The sequence below is a fragment of the Patiria miniata genome, unplaced genomic scaffold, assembly GCF_015706575.1.
Source record: "Patiria miniata isolate m_02_andy unplaced genomic scaffold, ASM1570657v1 HiC_scaffold_5, whole genome shotgun sequence".
NCBI lineage: Eukaryota > Metazoa > Echinodermata > Asteroidea > Valvatida > Asterinidae > Patiria > Patiria miniata.
Window position 1 is genome coordinate 3,801,816 of NW_024037072.1, and position 18,122 is coordinate 3,819,937.

General features: G+C 41.2%; 1 protein-coding gene across 5 annotated transcripts; it reads left to right on the forward strand.

Annotated features, from left to right (window-relative positions):
- Positions 1 to 918: 918 nt before the first annotated feature.
- On the forward strand, positions 919 to 17,704 carry LOC119740503 (tuftelin-interacting protein 11-like). Of its 5 annotated transcripts, none has more exons than XR_005272690.1 (14): positions 920 to 1,147; positions 4,122 to 4,237; positions 4,906 to 5,106; positions 6,202 to 6,417; positions 7,752 to 8,059; positions 9,071 to 9,341; positions 10,756 to 10,978; positions 11,680 to 11,841; positions 12,687 to 12,905; positions 13,589 to 13,795; positions 14,596 to 14,741; positions 15,413 to 15,481; positions 16,707 to 16,996; positions 17,057 to 17,704. XR_005272690.1 is itself a non-coding variant. In XM_038215826.1 (14 exons), exons 1-14 carry the CDS (start codon positions 1,033 to 1,035, stop codon positions 16,884 to 16,886), a joined length of 2,433 nt encoding a protein of 810 aa, XP_038071754.1. In that variant the 5' UTR covers positions 920 to 1,032; the 3' UTR covers positions 16,887 to 17,704. The 5 variants fall into 5 exon arrangements, 4 of the variants coding, with proteins under 4 accessions (XP_038071756.1, XP_038071754.1, XP_038071753.1 ...); XM_038215826.1 differs by adding an exon at positions 4,733 to 4,735 and having other exon boundaries at positions 4,909 to 5,106; positions 16,707 to 17,704; XM_038215828.1 differs by having other exon boundaries at positions 919 to 1,147; positions 15,416 to 15,481; positions 16,707 to 17,704.
- The last annotated feature ends 418 nt before the right edge of the window (positions 17,705 to 18,122 follow it).

Here is an 18,122-nt window from a genome sequence, read left to right on the forward strand (position 1 = left end):
AGCCATATGTGTTTGGTTTGTTTCCACAAACACAAATCTAGTTTTTAGGCATTTTTAACCAGCGTACAAAATGTGGTTCTTCAGCTTCAAATTTTTTTTTATTATTGAGGGGGGGGGGGGGGGTCAACGTTAAAAGTTCATCAGTTCAAGCGGGGTAGGGGTGGAGGTAATTTGAATAGTCGCATGGCCTACAAGCCGCGAGGCCTACGAAACTTCAAAATTCGAGAGTAATGGTGCCAATGTGATGAGGGTCAGAGGTCACGAGATCAGACAGTCTTTATAATCTGAAGTATTAAATGGATTACACAGGTAGAATAACACATGTGACGGGAAGGATTGATAACGGAGCCCCAAAATAGAAAACTGTAAACCGTTAAGCAAACATGGTAATCAATTTAGTTTACTTCCACGCACTCGAGGTTTAACTTAAATAAGTAGGTCATAGACGACCTGTGTGTTAATTGTTACACTGTTTGAATTGTTTGTATGTGTTTATATATGAATATGTTGTAGTTTGAATAATAGCAATTGTAAATATGCTTATACGTCCGACGATTGAAATTTCTGATGGATTTTTTTGGTGGGGGGAAGAATCAATTAAATGATGACACGTTCAATAAACAATAATTGCAATTATTAAAACTAATAATGCATATTTTGGTGACGATTGTGTCTACTTTTTTTAAGTTGAAAGATAGACAAGACGTAGATGTTGTACATTATGTTGCTTTGGCCTAATGACCTATTCCCCCCCCCCCCCCCGCCCCAGGCCCAGGGCCTCCCGCCCCCAACTTTCTCCGACCGATCTCCGGCGTCAATAGTTTTCTGGACTGTTCATGCTACACAGCGCCCTCTACATTTTACAACGAGCAAGTTCGTTTGGCACCCAGACGTCAAATGTATGTGGTCGATGGAAAAGTAAGATTAGGCCTGACTAAAGCACTTACGCTGAAAACGAGTGAAAACGTTGTGCAGTTTGACATTAAATTTTAGGGAAATTTCTTCTTACTTCTGATCTCAAACTATCTTACGATGGATTCGGACAAAGACGAAAAGGAAGATTTTGAGATCACGGACTATGATCTACTTAATGAATTCAACGTTGACAGACCGACAAGGCGAATGACAAAGGCGCAAGCAATTTATGGTAAGATTTTTCACCATTTCCCATAGACTTTGTACACAACCAAGTGGAGGAGGTAACCAAACGCCACACAAAGTGGTTGTGCGCGCACACAAAGTATATATGGTATGGAGCGTCAAGAAATTGGAAATGTTTCTCAGTCCCAGATTAATGTATTTTCCGTAGAGGCACAATTGCAGAATACCCCGCCACTCGATCTATCCACCTCATAGCCGGCTACGAGGTCACGGCTGATTGACCTCAATAAACATTCTCAGCGCTACTTGTAAGTTGTATGTACTATGCCGAGTATGCGTCATGCTCCATTGCACTCCCACTTCGTGACCGCGTAGCCGCCAACAGGGTAGTTGGTTTGGACTTAGAATTTTTTTCAGCAACTCCCATTCCTTTTGTGTTGCTTCGTTCTCATGCATATTCAAGGGGACTCCCACTTCGTAGCCTCGTAGCCGCCAACAGGGTGGTTGGTTTGGACTTAGAATTTTTTTCAGCAACTCCCATTCATTTTGTGTTGCTTCGTTCTCAAATTATGGACCCCCACTCAGTATCCGCTTAGCTGGCAATGGACTTGAATTGTTTCTTTTGCAGTGATTCCAACCTCGTAGCCAGTGATTTTAGGGGTGTATTTCCGAGTGGCGGGGTATTCTGCACTTACTCCTCAGTAGATTTTCACTTCTGCATCCGCTACGTTTTATGAGCTGAAATTGCACCTGCACGTTGTTAAGCACTTATACACTATATGAGCTGACGAGGCTATATCTGCTAAATTGCCATTTGCACAAGACCCGTAATTCTCCAGAAATAAGAGGAAAATTGGAGCCTGAAAAGAACATAAAAAATTTCTAAAATGTCAAAAAAAAGTGTAGTTTAGGCCAAAAAAAAAAAAAAGTCGGTCTATGGTCAGCGCGCGCGTCGATTTTAATCATGCGCGTCGATCTTTTTTTTTTCCAAAATGTTCCGCGATAGCTCCAACAGCGCCCTCTATTTCCGCACCTCCTCAATTTTTTTTACCAAAGAGCACCAAGGAATGGGAAATTGCACCAAGGCAAATGATCGAAAGCACCAAGGCAAATTATGGAGGACACCAATGTACATGAGGACACCAAAAAAGCAAAATAGTACCCACCTTGTCTGTACAATCCAAGCTTGAAAAAAAAAAAAAGCCAAAAAAAAAAAAAAGCCGCGTGGCCGCGTCAATTCCGGAACTTTGGTCTGACCAGAGACCGAATATTTTTTTGGGGGGGCCTTAGCCTGGCCCGGCATCAATCTCTTTAGTAGTTATCGCTCTTACATTGTGTCTTATTGTTTCAAATGTACGGTGGCCCACAACTGTCACGGCAAAAGCAAAAGCGCCACGGCAAGCGCAAAAGCGCCGCGGCAAGCGCAACAGCGCCGCGGCAAGCGCAACAGCGCCACGGCAAGCGCAAAAGCGCCACGGCAAAAGAAAAAGCGCCACGGCAAAACAAAAAGCGCCGCGGCAAAAGAAAAAGCGCCGCGGCAAAACAAAAAGCGCCACGGCAAAAGAAAAAGCGCCACGGCAAAACAAAAAGCGCCGCGGCAAGCGCAAAAGCGCCACGGCAAGCGCAAAAGCGCCACGGCAAGCGCAAAAGCGCCACGGCGAAAGCAAAAGCGCCACGGCGAAGGCAAAAGTGCCACGGGTTTATTGGGAAGGGGCGTAATCATACATGCCGCTACTACATCAAAAAATAAAATGGGAAGGAGAATGGCCGCCACCAGGAATTCTTATTAAGCACAGAATTTAATTCTTTGAGAAGTGATTTTATGGCTGAGAAAATAGCAAGGAAAACCGGTCAGTGCAAGCAACGTTCAGCGAAGAGTTTTGAAATTCCCGCTCTCTGGGAATTTCTAACCTAATGGGCCCGCGGGCGAGTAACGTGTTGACAAGCCTTACCCACCCACTGCCGCAGCCCTGCAGGAGAGCCTTAATCGACTTCCTATAGATGTGTATGATATACTGAAAAAGAAAAAAAAATTAACTCATACACTCTGGGCAGTTCACTTTCGTGCCTACACTGGTATACACACCTGTGAAAAAAGGCTCAAATTAACGGAACTCTTCTCTGCATGCTAGTCGGAAGTGGAAAAAAATGTTTTCAAAAATGCATCAGCTCACAGAGCCTCCCGTCCTTGTAATTGTTTGCATCCCACGAAATGTAAAGAAATGAGGAACGGCCCTGATGGTGCCGATAGCGAGTCCCACTCCTTGATAAACTCTGATTCACAGCAGCAACTCTCTTGGAATAATAATTATCCTACAACAAATTAATATCGACGATTTATTTCCTGACCGGTTTTCCTTGGCCTTGCTATTTTCTCAGCCATAAAATCACTTCTCAAAGAATTAAATTCTGTGCTTAATAAGAATTCCTGGTGGCGGCCATTCTCCTTCCCATTTTATTTTTTGATGTAGTAGCGGCATGTATGATTACGCCCCTTCCCAATAAACCCGTGGCACTTTTGCCTTCGCCGTGGCGCTTTTGCTTTCGCCGTGGCGCTTTTGCGCTTGCCGTGGCGCTTTTGCGCTTGCCGTGGCGCTTTTGCGCTTGCCGCGGCGCTTTTTGTTTTGCCGTGGCGCTTTTTCTTTTGCCGTGGCGCTTTTTCTTTTGCCGTGGCGCTTTTTGTTTTGCCGTGGCGCTTTTTCTTTTGCCGTGGCGCTTTTGCGCTTGCCGTGGCGCTGTTGCGCTTGCCGCGGCGCTGTTGCGCTTGCCGCGGCGCTTTTGCGCTTGCCGTGGCGCTTTTGCTTTTGCCGTGACAGTTGTGGGCCACCGTACAAATGACTTCTTCAATCTGAAGCAAAAGTTATATTTTAATATCCCTAGTTTTCAAGATTGTCAAAAACATTTTGACACAAAACTTACTTTATTAACTGTGTCAAGTTGATGCAGTGTGAATCAACTTCTACTTCACTGAGCCTGTGTTTTGTAAACTTATTTCAAAAATACCCACCGTGTGTTGACAGGTGTTTGGGCTGACAGTGATGATGAGACAGACGAAAGACAAGGGTTTGGTACGACCGGTCAACGTAGCAAACGAGACTTGAACTTCATTAGTTCAGAAATCCGAGGTGGAGAACAGGTAACTTGACCTTACCAGTGGCTGTAATTATATTGTGGTGCTTATATAGCGCTTTATACCAAAGGTCGCAGAGCGCTTTACAATTATTACCCCTGATCATCAGGCCATGAGACCAATTTTTGCAGCAGCTCGAGATTAGCGCGTTCTGGTCTGTACCTTCACGGGTACCCATTTATACTCCTGGATGGAGAGAGGCAATTGTAATAAAGTGTCTTGCCAAAAGAACACAAGCATTATTGCATTAGATTTCATCCTTTTTTTTCTGATTCATGACTTTGGAGAATTTTGGTTTTAAAAAGGAAGTAAAGTCTGCGAACCATTTGGTGACAACTGATGCATATGTGCAGTCATTGACTTCCATAATAATAGCCACAGAGTTTTTATGGTACATTGTAAAGTTGTTTTTATTGTCACTGCATGAATTAACTTTGTAAGAATCAGAGATTACTACAGAGATTGTCCATGCTCAATAGGTCTTCAACTTTGTAGGAACAGAAAGTTGTTGGTACATGTATGTAAAGCATTGAGAACAACCTTTATTTTTTAAGGTTTTGTTAGATCACCGAGAATGTTACATTTCACTTTATTGTAACAGTGTAACATCTTATTTTTGCATTCATTACTTACTGATTATTTTAAATGGATGACTTTTTTTTATTTGCTCAAAACAGAAAGATGACAAGCAGGATGACAAAGCCTCCTCCATCTCATATCAGCTGCCCCTGCGACCCGAGGGGTCATCCAAAGGTCAAAGTTCAAAGGTCATGACCAATGCTCAGAAGTCGCACGCCAGTCTGATGAAATCTGACAAGCAGTTTGGCAACTGGCAGAAGCACACGAAGGGCATTGGTCAAAAGCTGCTGCTTCAGGTGAGGTCTTTGTAATGAACAAATAGTTAACTATTTCATACTTGACGTCGAGTATATCGTCGATACGTGGAAGAAGGTCGTAAGGGAAAAAAAACGGGTCAAACGGCCAAATTCAGGTTTTGAGGATAATTGACTGAGCACTGAAATATATTTATTTGGTAGCAAAGTTTATTCCCAGCAGAAGGTCGCAATGATCCAATATGCCACTTATAAGCACACATCTAAGCCAGGAGGAATTCCTGGCAAAAGGCCGTTAACATTTAAATAAATTGAAAAATAAGTAATATTTTTAAAATAAAAAATGCACGATATTATTCAAATTATTTTAATTATTCAGCATTCAAAATTTCAGACTAATGTGAGTCAGAAGTGGGAGCACAAAATTTTAAACTCGATAATATGTATCTCAAAAAGTGTTGTTTTTTTTGCCGTGTCTTTGCTCCTAACGTCCTTTTCATTGGCACACAACGAATTATGTGGGTTGGTACTTTGCAAGGATCAAATGTTTGGTAGAAATTTCTCTTGAGTCTCTTTCAATCAGTCACTCCTATCACAGTAGTAAGTTGCTGTTATTTGGTAAAGCTAAGTTTTTTTCTTGAAATGGTAAGTTTTGTTTTGAGGCACACTGAGCCAACTAGTATCAGAAAACCAGGTTTCATGTTATTCCATTTCCTTCCCTTTTAAACCAATCATATTTCAAGTGATACACATGAAATGCTGAATATAAAAGTTTGCTGAAAGTTGCTAGCATGAGACCACATTTAAAGAATTTGTAAAGAATTTGTTTGGAATTAAACATACAAGTTGAAATTTTATGAATGGAAAAAAGAACTTGTTGGAGAGCACAGGAATGCAACTTTTAAATTTTTAACATTCTCAAGTAACTGGATGTTACAGTGTAAGCAGTCTACCCATTTTGATTAAAAGTGGATTAAATGATGTGCAACCAACTCATTTCTTTTAAGTACGAAATTAAGAAATATACTTTTAAAATTTTAATATTTATAATGTAGCTCATACCAGTTCTACTTCTTTTTGACTTGCTGTGGGCTTGCTAAGATTTTAATTAATATGATTTGTGTCTTATTTTCTCAGATGGGTTACATCCCAGGCAAAGGTCTGGGGAAAGCCAACCAAGGTATCGTCCGACCGGTGGAAGCCACCAAGCACAAGGGGAAGGGGGCCGTGGGTGCCAACGCCACGTCTCAGTACGTGGGGAGACGGGGCGGCCGGGAGCCAGAGGCTGTGGATTCCGAAGAGGAAGAAGATACGCAGTTTAGAGAGGAGCTTGCACGGTGGAAGAAAGGAGAGGTGAGGGTCATGTATGGGGATTGTGCGTAAACTCAAGAGGGCGGTCTCTAGCCTGACAAAGAGAGTGAATTAACCCTAACTCCCTGGGCCCTGTTGGCTGGGAACCATCCTCATTCCTGGAAAAATCCTCCAATTGCCACTATGTATTAAAATTTGATTCAGCCTCAATCCTCCAAAATCATCCGTTATTTCTTGAATTTATTCTGCTGAGGGGTGACCACTGCCTCAATGGGCCTTATTCATATTGAATTCATATTGAATTGAAAGTTAGGTAAAATGTTAATTTTTTGAACTTGCGAAGAGAAATGAAAGCAATTTAATTTATAATCAATTCCAGTGTGCCTCAATAAATAATTTAAAATTGGTAATTAAACATTTTCTAATGTTTAAAGCCATATTGAAAAAAAAAATGACAGTAAAATAAGGCTGCATTGTGCCTGTATAAATAGTCTGGCGCCATCCAATTCAACAGTTAACAATTAATGAAATACATTCAGGGAACTCGACAAAAATGGCCAACTTGTGAATAAGGCCCATACTTTAAAATCCTCCGACTCACTTTTACACACGTTGGAGCAGTGCGGATGATATGTAGAGTAACTTGGGGATAATTTATGCATGGCTAACATAAACAAGGGAAGGTATAAAAGCTGAAGACATTGACACTGTGCATCCTCCAAAATCGACTGGCACTAAAATGGCATAAAGCCTCAATTTTTTAAAATCCTCCAAAACTGCCTGGTTGATTTTGGAGGATTGAGGAGGGTTGGAGTTAAAAGAAAAATGTTGAGCCATTTGCACAATTACTTTCACATCAGTAGTTTCCATCAATAATGAAACGTACCATGGGGTCAAGTTCCATTATTGTCCACAAAAGTAGTGAAACTATTGTGCATTTAGTAAAGTTATTTAAACTTTGGTTTAGTCATAGTTAATGCTGGAACTACTCACAAGTGAAAAAAGACTGGTTCCCCATCCTAAATTGTACTGTACTTTTTGAAAGGAGAGGGTAAGAACTAGTCTACCACTGAGGATGTTTACATCGCTGGTTCATTATAATGTGAAGAATGCTGAACATGGTTAACCAAGTGCCCTACATTGACAATGATGTTTGGCATTTTGAGAAGAATATAGAAATAAGTTGATGTGAATGAAACAAATTAAATTACATATGATAAAGGATAAAAAAAACTTGCTTGATGTTCTGTTGGCAAAATTTTGTCAAAAATAATGGATCGTTTCCTATCCAGATTTCATGGCTGCTTTCATTTTTGCAACCAAGAAGTTTATAGGAAAAGTAAAAGTCTGAACAATTTCCTTTTCCTGATATTTAGGTCACAATGCAGAAAACCAAGTACGTCTACCGCACCGTCGAAGAGGTGAAGAAGTCAGCCCACCTCACGAAACGGAAAAAAGCCGACCCGACCGCCCGAGGCGTGAAAGTCATAGACATGACGGGTCCCGAGCAGCGTGTGATGTCTGGATACAGTCACCTGGGCAAGCAACACGATAAGCCCACGGAGAGGTTAGAGGTCGAGGGTATGGAAGGGAAGAAGTCAGCGTTTGAGATGCCGGAGTTGGAACATAATCTTCAGCTTCTGGTGGAGATGGCCGAGCAGCAGATCATTCAGCATGACAGACAGTGAGTTAGGCTTTCTTGCAAATTTTGATAAATAATTTAATTATTTTAATTTTTTTTCTTTCTTATTTTAACTGGGTAGCCCATTCAGTGGAATCCACTGGTCTCCCATGGGGTCCACTAAAGAGAAAACAATGTGAAGAAATTAAAGTTTTGGAGGTGGAAAGAAAACCCCAGAATATTCTGAGGAAAACCCACGGTATCAAGTAGGGACTAAAAACCCAATCCACATATTGACCAATGCAGGAATTGAACCTGGGTAGAATTCTTAAACATTCTCAAAAATTTACCGTCTCTTTTCCGTCAAACCTTACTTGAAACAGTTTGCAGTATTTTCGGAAGGTCATGCCCGGCCAATGTTATTGTACAAGGGTTTTTGCTCGCCCTAAAGAGTGAAAGTTTGAAGAAAACTCTGTGGGGTTTAATACAGGGTTGATCTTCGAAGAGTCCTAGCAAAAAGTGCCGTGGGAGGGTTAACTGTGTTATTTGAAGTTACAACCTTCTCTAACCTTTAAATGCCTTGGCATAAATAGTCAACAATACTGTCATATTGCTGAATTCTCCTATAATAAATTCTGCAGTACCACATTTTTGGACTCGGAATGTTTTTGTACAATCCTACAATGATTGTTTTTTTTTCCATAGCAAAGTTCCACTGTGAGAAGTTTTCCATCCAGTGATGTTAAAATCTCAACACCTGACTTACATGTATGCATTTTAACCTCATATTGTGGAAAGGAATGTTACAAATTGTCAACACGAGGCAAACAAATTTGTTGACAGGAACACAGATTAGGCTTTTAGTCACTGCACTGCTCTAAACTGCCCTGCCTACTAATCCCTGTACTGTCCCAAAGTGCTCAGCACTGTATGGTGTTATGGATTCATCCGAAAATAAATACACAGTTAAACAATGTAGTACAGGTGCTAATTATCCCTCCCCCTCTCGAAACACCCCCTCCTGAACACCCTACAACCCATCCCTCCACCTCCTTCTTCATCTGTTTCCTCCAGATTACACCATGAAGAGGACATGGTCGTCAACCTCCAACACGAGCAGGGCAAACTGCGAGCTGTCTTGAACCAGGAAGAGAGACAGATCTCCCACCTCGAGAAGATCATGGAGATCGTCGAGCAGTGCGAGGAACGGTCCAAGCCGGGATGCCCGAACCCCTTATCCTTGGAGGAGTATGAGGACATCTTTAAGACGTTACAGACCGACTATCGGGAGGAGTACAGAGCCTTTGAGTTGTCGCAGCTTGCCACAGTGAACGTATTACCCTTGGTAAGATATTAAAATGGAGTTTAAATGTAAATGGTATTTGTTATAAAGAAATAAAAAGCAACTGCAAAAAACCTCTTGCACTGAAGTGAAGGCTGTAAAAGGTAGACAGCTTGACAACTTCATGCTCGTAGAAATTATTCTCAAAGGCAAAGAAGATTTGCCTTTTTTGTGAAACAATCTCCTTAGATTGAAATGTCAGGTCCTTAAGCTTTAATATATAGGTCTCTCTCAAAGACGGTCATCTCTGTAGGAGAACTGCAACTGCGTATTTTACGCAATCAAGCACGCATTGTGCAGTGTTGAAAATGTTCCAAACACTCGCACTTGTTGCTCGAAATGTGTTTGAAATATGTCGCACATCGGCTGCGTTATGCAAGTTGACGCTCAAAATGCCGATGCACATGGCTGGTCTGTAGGAAATGACGTCATTAGAGAGAGGTCTACACAGGTATTTTGGTGAACTTTCAGCATGGATCCAGATTTGGAACTTGACAAGTTTAGAAAGTGACCGCGATGCTCGCATTATAATTGCTTGCATTACTCCTCTAACATAAGGTGTTTTTCTCTATCAAAATTTTCATTTTGGGGGGGTTAAATATATATACATGTAATTACTTAATTTAACTCTAAATAAAACTACAGTGAAATCTTGATACATGTGAGTCAAAACCTGCTAATTAGAAAACCCATCTAACTCAAGGTAAGAACTCATTCCCGTCAATTGTTGTTGAAAAGAAAATCCATTGGATGACTCAAAACTCTGCTCAACTCAAAATTTTAGCCCATTCCCTGATGATTGACTTATCGAGATTTCACTGCGTATTTGATGCCACATACATGACAACACTACAACATTTAACAATTGTTGACTGGTGTGATGTGGGATATGATGTTTTGAACACCTGAGGGGCGCATAGCACCCGAGGCGAAGCGCCCCTCGGGTGTTCAAAACGTCATATCCCACATCACACCAGTCAACAATTGTTTTGTTATACAGGTATGTCTTGGATTTTTTGGATTTTGATGTAAAAATCACGAAAACAAACAGCAATAAACTCAACAGTCGTCATGACTGTCAACTCACACGCATGTCGCATACTCGAAACAGCTGATAGTCTGTAAGTGTTGCTGCGTTTTACGTGTGAAACGCGTACGTACTGTACGCACAAAGTCATAGCACACTCCCTGTGGGATATCATGTACGTGATATCCCATAGGGAGTGTGAGATTACTTTTTATAAACTAAACACGTGATCGATACAGGCCAATGAAAATACAGTATTCAAGACAGAGGTATAACAATTTTGGTTGTTACACACACTGTAAAACATTTACTTACCACATACGCATCACAGAACAGTCCAAAACCGCTAGTGAGTAAGGGTTAATGGACCAACAAACTTACTTCTTTCAGATAAAGAAAGAACTGACGTCTTGGGACGCACTCAGAGACAGCAACAAACATGTAGACCTCTTCAAGAAGTGGAAAGACATGCTAGACTCCGACGACAGCCGCTTCTTACTTCCCAACGGCAAGACCATGACAGTGTATGAGAGATTATCATGGGAAATCTGGATGCCGCAGTTCAGACGGGCCATCACCAACTGGAATATGAGGGAATGTGACCCAATCATCGGTAAGTGTTTTTGAACAAAAGTACTAACGATTGTGACAGTGTTTGTAAATTGTTGACTCAGACAGTCAAGTCTTTCGGCACTAGTTTGTGCATGAGAATTGGCAACAGTCTGATTGAATTTTTTTTCTGATCATGCAAAAAAAAAACCTGTCAGGTATTTAAAGGCATGTAAGAAAGCATTTAAAATAACCTGTGAAATTATTCCACCTGTAAATGGTATCATTCAGAAGAAAACTATCTTTGAAGGTGCTTTAAGAAAAAAAAGTGCCCGTGGACATTACATGCTATCTGGATCGCTGGATTTGGATCGTTATACACCGACAAAATGGCTACCTGCATCAAATCTGAGTTTATGACCTAAGGCCTTTTGATGACTGGACAGGAGCAGACAATTTACTTGAGGTGGCTCCTTGCAGCAGATTTGAAGCTGTTATAGTCGGTGATGTCTAGGAACTTTAGCATCAGAATTCAGTTACGAGAGCCCAAAAATTATCATACGTTTCCTCTGTTTTTCTAAAATTGTATAGTATCCACTGAGCTGAAACTTCACCATATTAGTTGTTATGCGCCCTTTTAAAGATTTTGAGCATTTTTGCACAGAGCTGTGTTTGGTCTAAACATCATGGAGTAAGATAAATTTGCATTCATCAACTCGATTTTTGTCATTTTGCTGAGTCCTTCGTCCAATTCTTTTCATCCAGACCTTCTTGAGAACTGGCTGCCCCTGCTACCTCAGTGGCTTCTCAACAACATCTTAGATCAGCTGATCTACCCGAGACTTCAAGAAACTGTGGATGAATGGAACCCACTGACTGACATCATCCCGATACATGCCTGGCTACACCCGTGGCTGCCTCTGATGGGTCAGTATGTCTTTTTCATCCCTAAATGAATTTGCATTTTTATTAGGCAACTTCTTGAATCCTCCAGAATCCTTCACCTTGTGAGAAACCAATTGTAGGAAACCAATGTCACATAACTTATTGACTTCAAGGGGCGTATCGGGAGTCTTCGAAACTGTTGTTTTGTCTTCATCTTCAACTTTATCTCTGACCTCTGCATCACAGGGAAGCAAACCACAGAAATGGACGTATTTTAACTTTGGCCTTACATCATATGACTCAATGTTCCTGAAGCAGAACACGCACCATGCACAGACAAAGACAAAGGCAGGAGTTTTGAAAAAGCCCCTAGTTTCTTGTGACGTAGCAGTGGCTGGGCTCTACCTTACTCAGTCCATCAAAAATCTCTCAAAAATTAGTTAACATGCAGTAACCATCATCATGCAACACAGTGATTTTGTATTCAAACAAAATAGGACACCAACTCCTATATAAGTAATGGTAAATCTGCACAGTCCTGAATATGTGAAAACTCTGCACTACGAGGAATTTGATTTGGGGAGTTTTGGGATGTTTTATTTAAAGCGTTTTTTTTTGAGGTCCCTCTATGGCTAAAGTTCACCACAGGCTTATATATGTAAACTTCACTACAGATTTATTTAGAAAACGTACAACCAGACAAACAAAACATTTCATGACATGTGAATTGCAATTCATGAATTTCAAAGACAATGAATTTTTTTTTCTGAAATTATTGTTAGAAACCTGAACAGTTGACCTGAACACAACCTTTGGGACAAACTGTATTTTTATTTTAGAAGTTTCCATGAGTTGAAAATTCTGGGTTTTTTTCTACTCTTTCACAGGTGATAAGTTGGAGCCCTTGTACATTCCCATTCGTCAGAAGCTTGCCAGGGCGCTAAGCAACTGGCATCCCAGTGACTCCTCCGCTAAGACCATCTTGATTCCCTGGAGAAGGGTCTTCTCTCGGGGGACGTTTGAAGCCTTCCTGGTCAGGAACATTGTCCCTAAGCTGGCTGTTTGCTTGCAGGAGTTTGTGATCAACCCCTACGACCAGCATCTTGGTAAGTGTTAGTATGAACACAGCCTCAGTGTGTCTCACTGTGCTGTGGACCCCAAGAACGAGTACACAATCACTGGTTGCAGAAAGAGAATAAGACGAGGGACTCTCTCACATAGACAGGTCTCAAGTCTACTGAGCGTGACCTCTGCTGACCTCTGGAGTGTAGTACAGTAGAACATTTGACTTCACTGAACATTCTCTTTGGCTCCTACATTGAATATGTAAAATTACACTGAATAATTTTCCGAAAATGCATTTATATTGTTCATGTTGTCTTCTCAACTGCATTTGAATATCAAAAAAACTTTAAAAATATCGTCGTCAATTCTGGTAGACCGGTTCTTGTCGCTGTAAAGATAACTCCAAGAATAATAGAGGGATCGGGAACCAGTCGACAATACATTTATGTACTTTTCTACTCAATAACCATGGTAACGTAAAAATGACAAGTATAATTCAGTAAACTTGGTGACTCTGAGAATTGAATTCAATCACAGTTTGCATTCATACCTTTTTGTCATTATTTCAGTCTGTACCACAGATATTATTATTTCTAAAATTAAGATGCACATACAGTTGCCTCTGTCATACAGAGCTGATAGTTTTGTGGTCACTTAAATTTTTTTTTTTGAGACCCCTTTGTTCTGAACCTGCCAGAATCTTTATTTTTTTGGTTAATCTCAGAGCCCTACCGATGGGTGATTGACTGGGAGGAGTTACTACCGACCCCGACCCTGGCCAGTCTGTTTGAGAAACACTTCCTGCCCAAGTGGCTGCAGGTCTTGTGTTCCTGGCTGGGGAACAACCCTGACTACGAGGAAGTCAGTAAATGGTATCTGGGCTGGAAAGGACTTCTGCCTGAACGGATACGAGAGGAGCCGGCCGTCAAAGGTAAGGGCTGAATTTTATTGACCGGCTCAGCAACTAAAACTAAATGAGAATCTAAAAATGTTGCTCGGCAGAAAAGGTTACTTGCTGCAAATACAATGTGCATTTCCTGTGACTGGTTGTCATTTATGTTGGATAAAATTACTTCTATTATGGAAGAAAATTTGATGTTGTTAAACAGTCTTGGTTAAATTCGTCGGAGTTGAATTTTTTTTTTCTTCAAAATCATAAAAGCAATACTTATTGTATTGTAATTTGTGTTCGGATTTTGCTTTTTACGCCGAGTAGGAACTGGCTTCAACTAATTATGATAGCATTCTGGAAACTTTGAATTCACTATTACACCTTTTGATTCAGGGCCGTCGCTAGAGGGGGGGGGGGGGGGTGACACCCCCCATTCAAAATTTCTGTCGGCAAATCCACAATTGTTTTCGGAAAATTTTAAAAATTGAGGGCCTCTTTTATGTTATTTTACCATTGTCTGCAAATTTTGAAATCTGAGGACCTTTTTTTTTTTGCTTGTCAAATATTTCGTTGCAAGTTTGTCAGCAAATTTTACTTTTCACACCTCCCATACATTTTTCTGTTGGTAAATTTGAGGACTTTTTGGGTTTTTTGTGCTTGTCAGATTTTTTGTACACAAACTTGTCGGCAAATTTGGTCCGACAACCCCCCCCCCCCCCCCCCATTGAAAATGTTTTGGCGACGCCCCTGTTTTCGTCAATGAAACTCGCAAAATTTGAGAATCACTAATAATTTGTTATTTTTTGTTATTTTTGTTTGATTCTCACACTGTTATGCAGTGTACTTGAAGGATGCACTAGATGTCATGAACCAAGCAGTCTCGGGTTCACATCCCGTCAGAGAAGCCGACAGCATGGCTTACGTCAACAGCCTACGTCAGCAGAGGGAAGCAACCAGCAGCAACAGATGGGAACCAGAGCCACAGGTTAGTTGGTTATTAAACCAGCTTAGCATGGGCCCAATATGCTGGTTGCTGTGTTGCAATGGCGATCTCTCTGCTCAAGTAGTTCTTTGGTTGTGGCTTTGACATTATCAAATTGGGGGACATCCTGGGCCAAGTTCGGGCAAGGACCATTAGTTAACTAGTGGTTGGTTTGTGACGTACCTTACGCCTGCGCACAAATAGCAACGTGCGAACGTCTGTAGTCAAACGCTGGTCAAAATGTCATCGCAAAACTTCTGGATCCTGGCTCCCTGCTGTACGTTATGAATGCGCACGGCTCTTGGTTACCAGCGAGGCAACCAGCCCCAGTAGGTTGGTTCCAAATAGTCGACTAGCGTAGTCAACCATCGTCGACTAGACAGAGTTAGGGCTAACTTTAGTCGATCTATGGTTAACCATTGGTCAACAATTGGTCAACAGTAGTTCTTGCGCAAACTTGCCCCAAAATATCTATTATGTGTACAAGTGCTCCCTCAACGGTTACGAAGGGAGAGTTTGGGGAGACCACTAGGAGAGACATTCAAACACTATGCCGACACTGCCTAATGCTCACGCGAAGACGCTGTGAGTTAGTTTGTGCAAATTCGGAATACAATTGGCCATGCGTGCACGAACCAGTAAAGACAATCTGAATTTTGCTGTTCTTTTTCCAGCAGGCAAGACAGACAAGTGTCCCAACTATATCTGTGCCCACCAACTTCAGGGACCTGGTCGAAAAGAAGGTAGGCTACTTGAAAGTTGATAATTTTGACTGAATAATTTTTGACAGGGAGAGTGCTTGTATTACAAATAAAGAAGCAGATCTGATTGTATCAAAAAAATGCACAATTATCTTAGGCTAAAAAAAAAAGTCTCCGGTTTCTGGTAAGGAGCTTGCCCCAAAAGTGGTGCGGTGACGCAGGTTTTTTTTTTACCCAACTTTTTTTCTCTTCAAATGTTTGCTGATGTTGCAGATGACGCTTCGCTCCCCTTAAAACTCTCAAAATATCCTTCAGAGTGCAGCTTGAGGTGACCCCCATTAAGGCCATAAGGCTTGGGAAGTATATTGAGCTAATTAAAAGCGTCTACAGGTTCCAGATACACAACCATCGCTCCGTCAGTCTGGCTTCCAGATGCACAATTACAAAATTACTACGTCTGCAAATGGTACCCGACTAAATTTAGTGCAAAATATATGGGAGCCCAGAGAGGCCACATAAAGCTTATACTCGATCGTAACCCCATCTAAAAACACGTTAAAATTGTGTAGCAGCAGGATTCCAGTCAAACCAGTGAGTTTGGTGGTTTTGAGACATCATCTTACATTGAAAAAAAACAACTTTTTAATTTTGCCGACGCACATACCAGAAACGGGAGACTTTTTTGGGGGTCCTTATGGAGTGGAATTTCAGGAAGGGGTTATTAAACCTTCTCCAAAGAAAAATTGTGGTACACCTTTTTCTGGCTTTGTCCATGAACTTTTCACAGCATCCTTTCATGCGGGTGAAGTATCAAGTGCCTTACCAATATGATACAGATTCATGTAATCCAGTCAATCACAAGTACTACGGTACAGACAATAGCAATACAATGCGTTTGGCTTGGTGCATTTGAATACCTTACGACTTGACTTGAGACTGGATGACTGGTGATGACCTGATGATCTTCTTTTTTTTTGCTCGTGTACTTTTCATGAATGTGAGTATGAGTACTGCAGGGATGTAAGTGACCACTGATAAAAATAGCTGAAAACCGCTGAAAAAAGGTGTAAAAAAGCTGAACTTTAGAAATCTCCTATACTTTTGTACACAGCAAGTGAGGGAAAAGGCTGGAAAAAAGCTGAAATCCAAAACAAACAAAAAGCTGAAATCAGCTTTAAAGCTGAGATTTCACACTGACATTGTACGCAAGTATGAGTATTGCAACGTTGGTTGTAACCGATAATGTGGTTATTATGTTGTTTTGCAGGCATCAGAGAACAACCTCGTCTTCCTTCCCACCAACCGCCGACACGAAGGCAAGAACGTCTACATGCTGGGCCCACTCAATATCTACATAGAACGATCCGTGGTTTACGTACACCAAGGACATGTATGGACGCCCATGGGGTTACAGACAGCCATTGAATTGGCTCAAAATATGGCTTAAGTTAGGGGAAGCCGTTATGTGAGCTATGGACTTTTTGCGCAAGTACCCTGCATGGAGGCACAGAGATGTGACAAACACTTGAATGCTGTTTATGCCAAACTACCGTTTTCATCTGGACATTCAGATTAAAAGTTGTGTGTTGTGTGCATGCATTGAGCCACCCACAGTGGAGACCACACAGAGTTTTCACACATTACCATCTACAATAACCGTAGCTGTTATCAAAGTCTGTTAACTTTGCAATCCTCTCCGTTAGGCTTGTGCGACATTGGATTTTGAGGGTCGACGGTATACTGTCACCAAAATGGTATACCGTCACCAAAATATCGCGGTATTCGGTATTATCAGGTACTTTTCTGGGTAGACTATTACGTTATCGAAATACAAGAAGATACACGATGATATGGAAACTGCAAACAGGCAGCATGGGCTAGCTGGACTAGTCGGCAGAATCTGGATACGGTGACCACAAGGAATTTAAACCGTTATCAGTCCAGTGCAGACCTGGCCAAGTTGTTTCTGTCACCTTTATTTTGAAAGTGTTTTTGCACACATCTGGCCACATTCAAACGTAGGAACTGCGGTAATGAAATTCCATACCGAGGTCGTCGATTTTCTGTATGGCAACATAATTCAGTTTTGTTCAAAAAAATATCGTCACTTCACGTTATTATTGAAATATAGCCCAAGCCTACTCTCCGTCTGTTGCATGTTAATCCTCAGCAACTGACTAGATGTAATTTAATACAAATATTACATGGTTCTCTGCCGTTTAACAGAATGGCTAGTTTACAACTTGCTATAGGTGAGGGGTTGTATAAATACACCAAGTTCTCTAAACATTGTATAACTCGCATTTGTTATGAGTACTGTAATAAAAATGTGAATAAAACAGCTTTAATAATAAGGACAATTCGGCAGCTTCTCCCTGTGTATTTTTTTTTTACACATCATGGTGTAAACAAGATTGTTATACCTCTGTTTTGAATACTGTATTTTCATTGGCCTAGGACAATCACGTGTTAAGTTTATAAAATGTCATGGCACACTCCCTGTGGGACGTGATATCCCACAGGGAGTGTGCTATGACTTTGTACGTACAGTGTGAAACGCTTGTATCGTTGGTACTCACGCTATTTTCACCATGTTTTCACACATGAGTGGGAACAGCGAACTAGCAGACGATCGACATGCGACATGCATGTGAGTTGACGTTCGATTGTCATGATTGTTGTG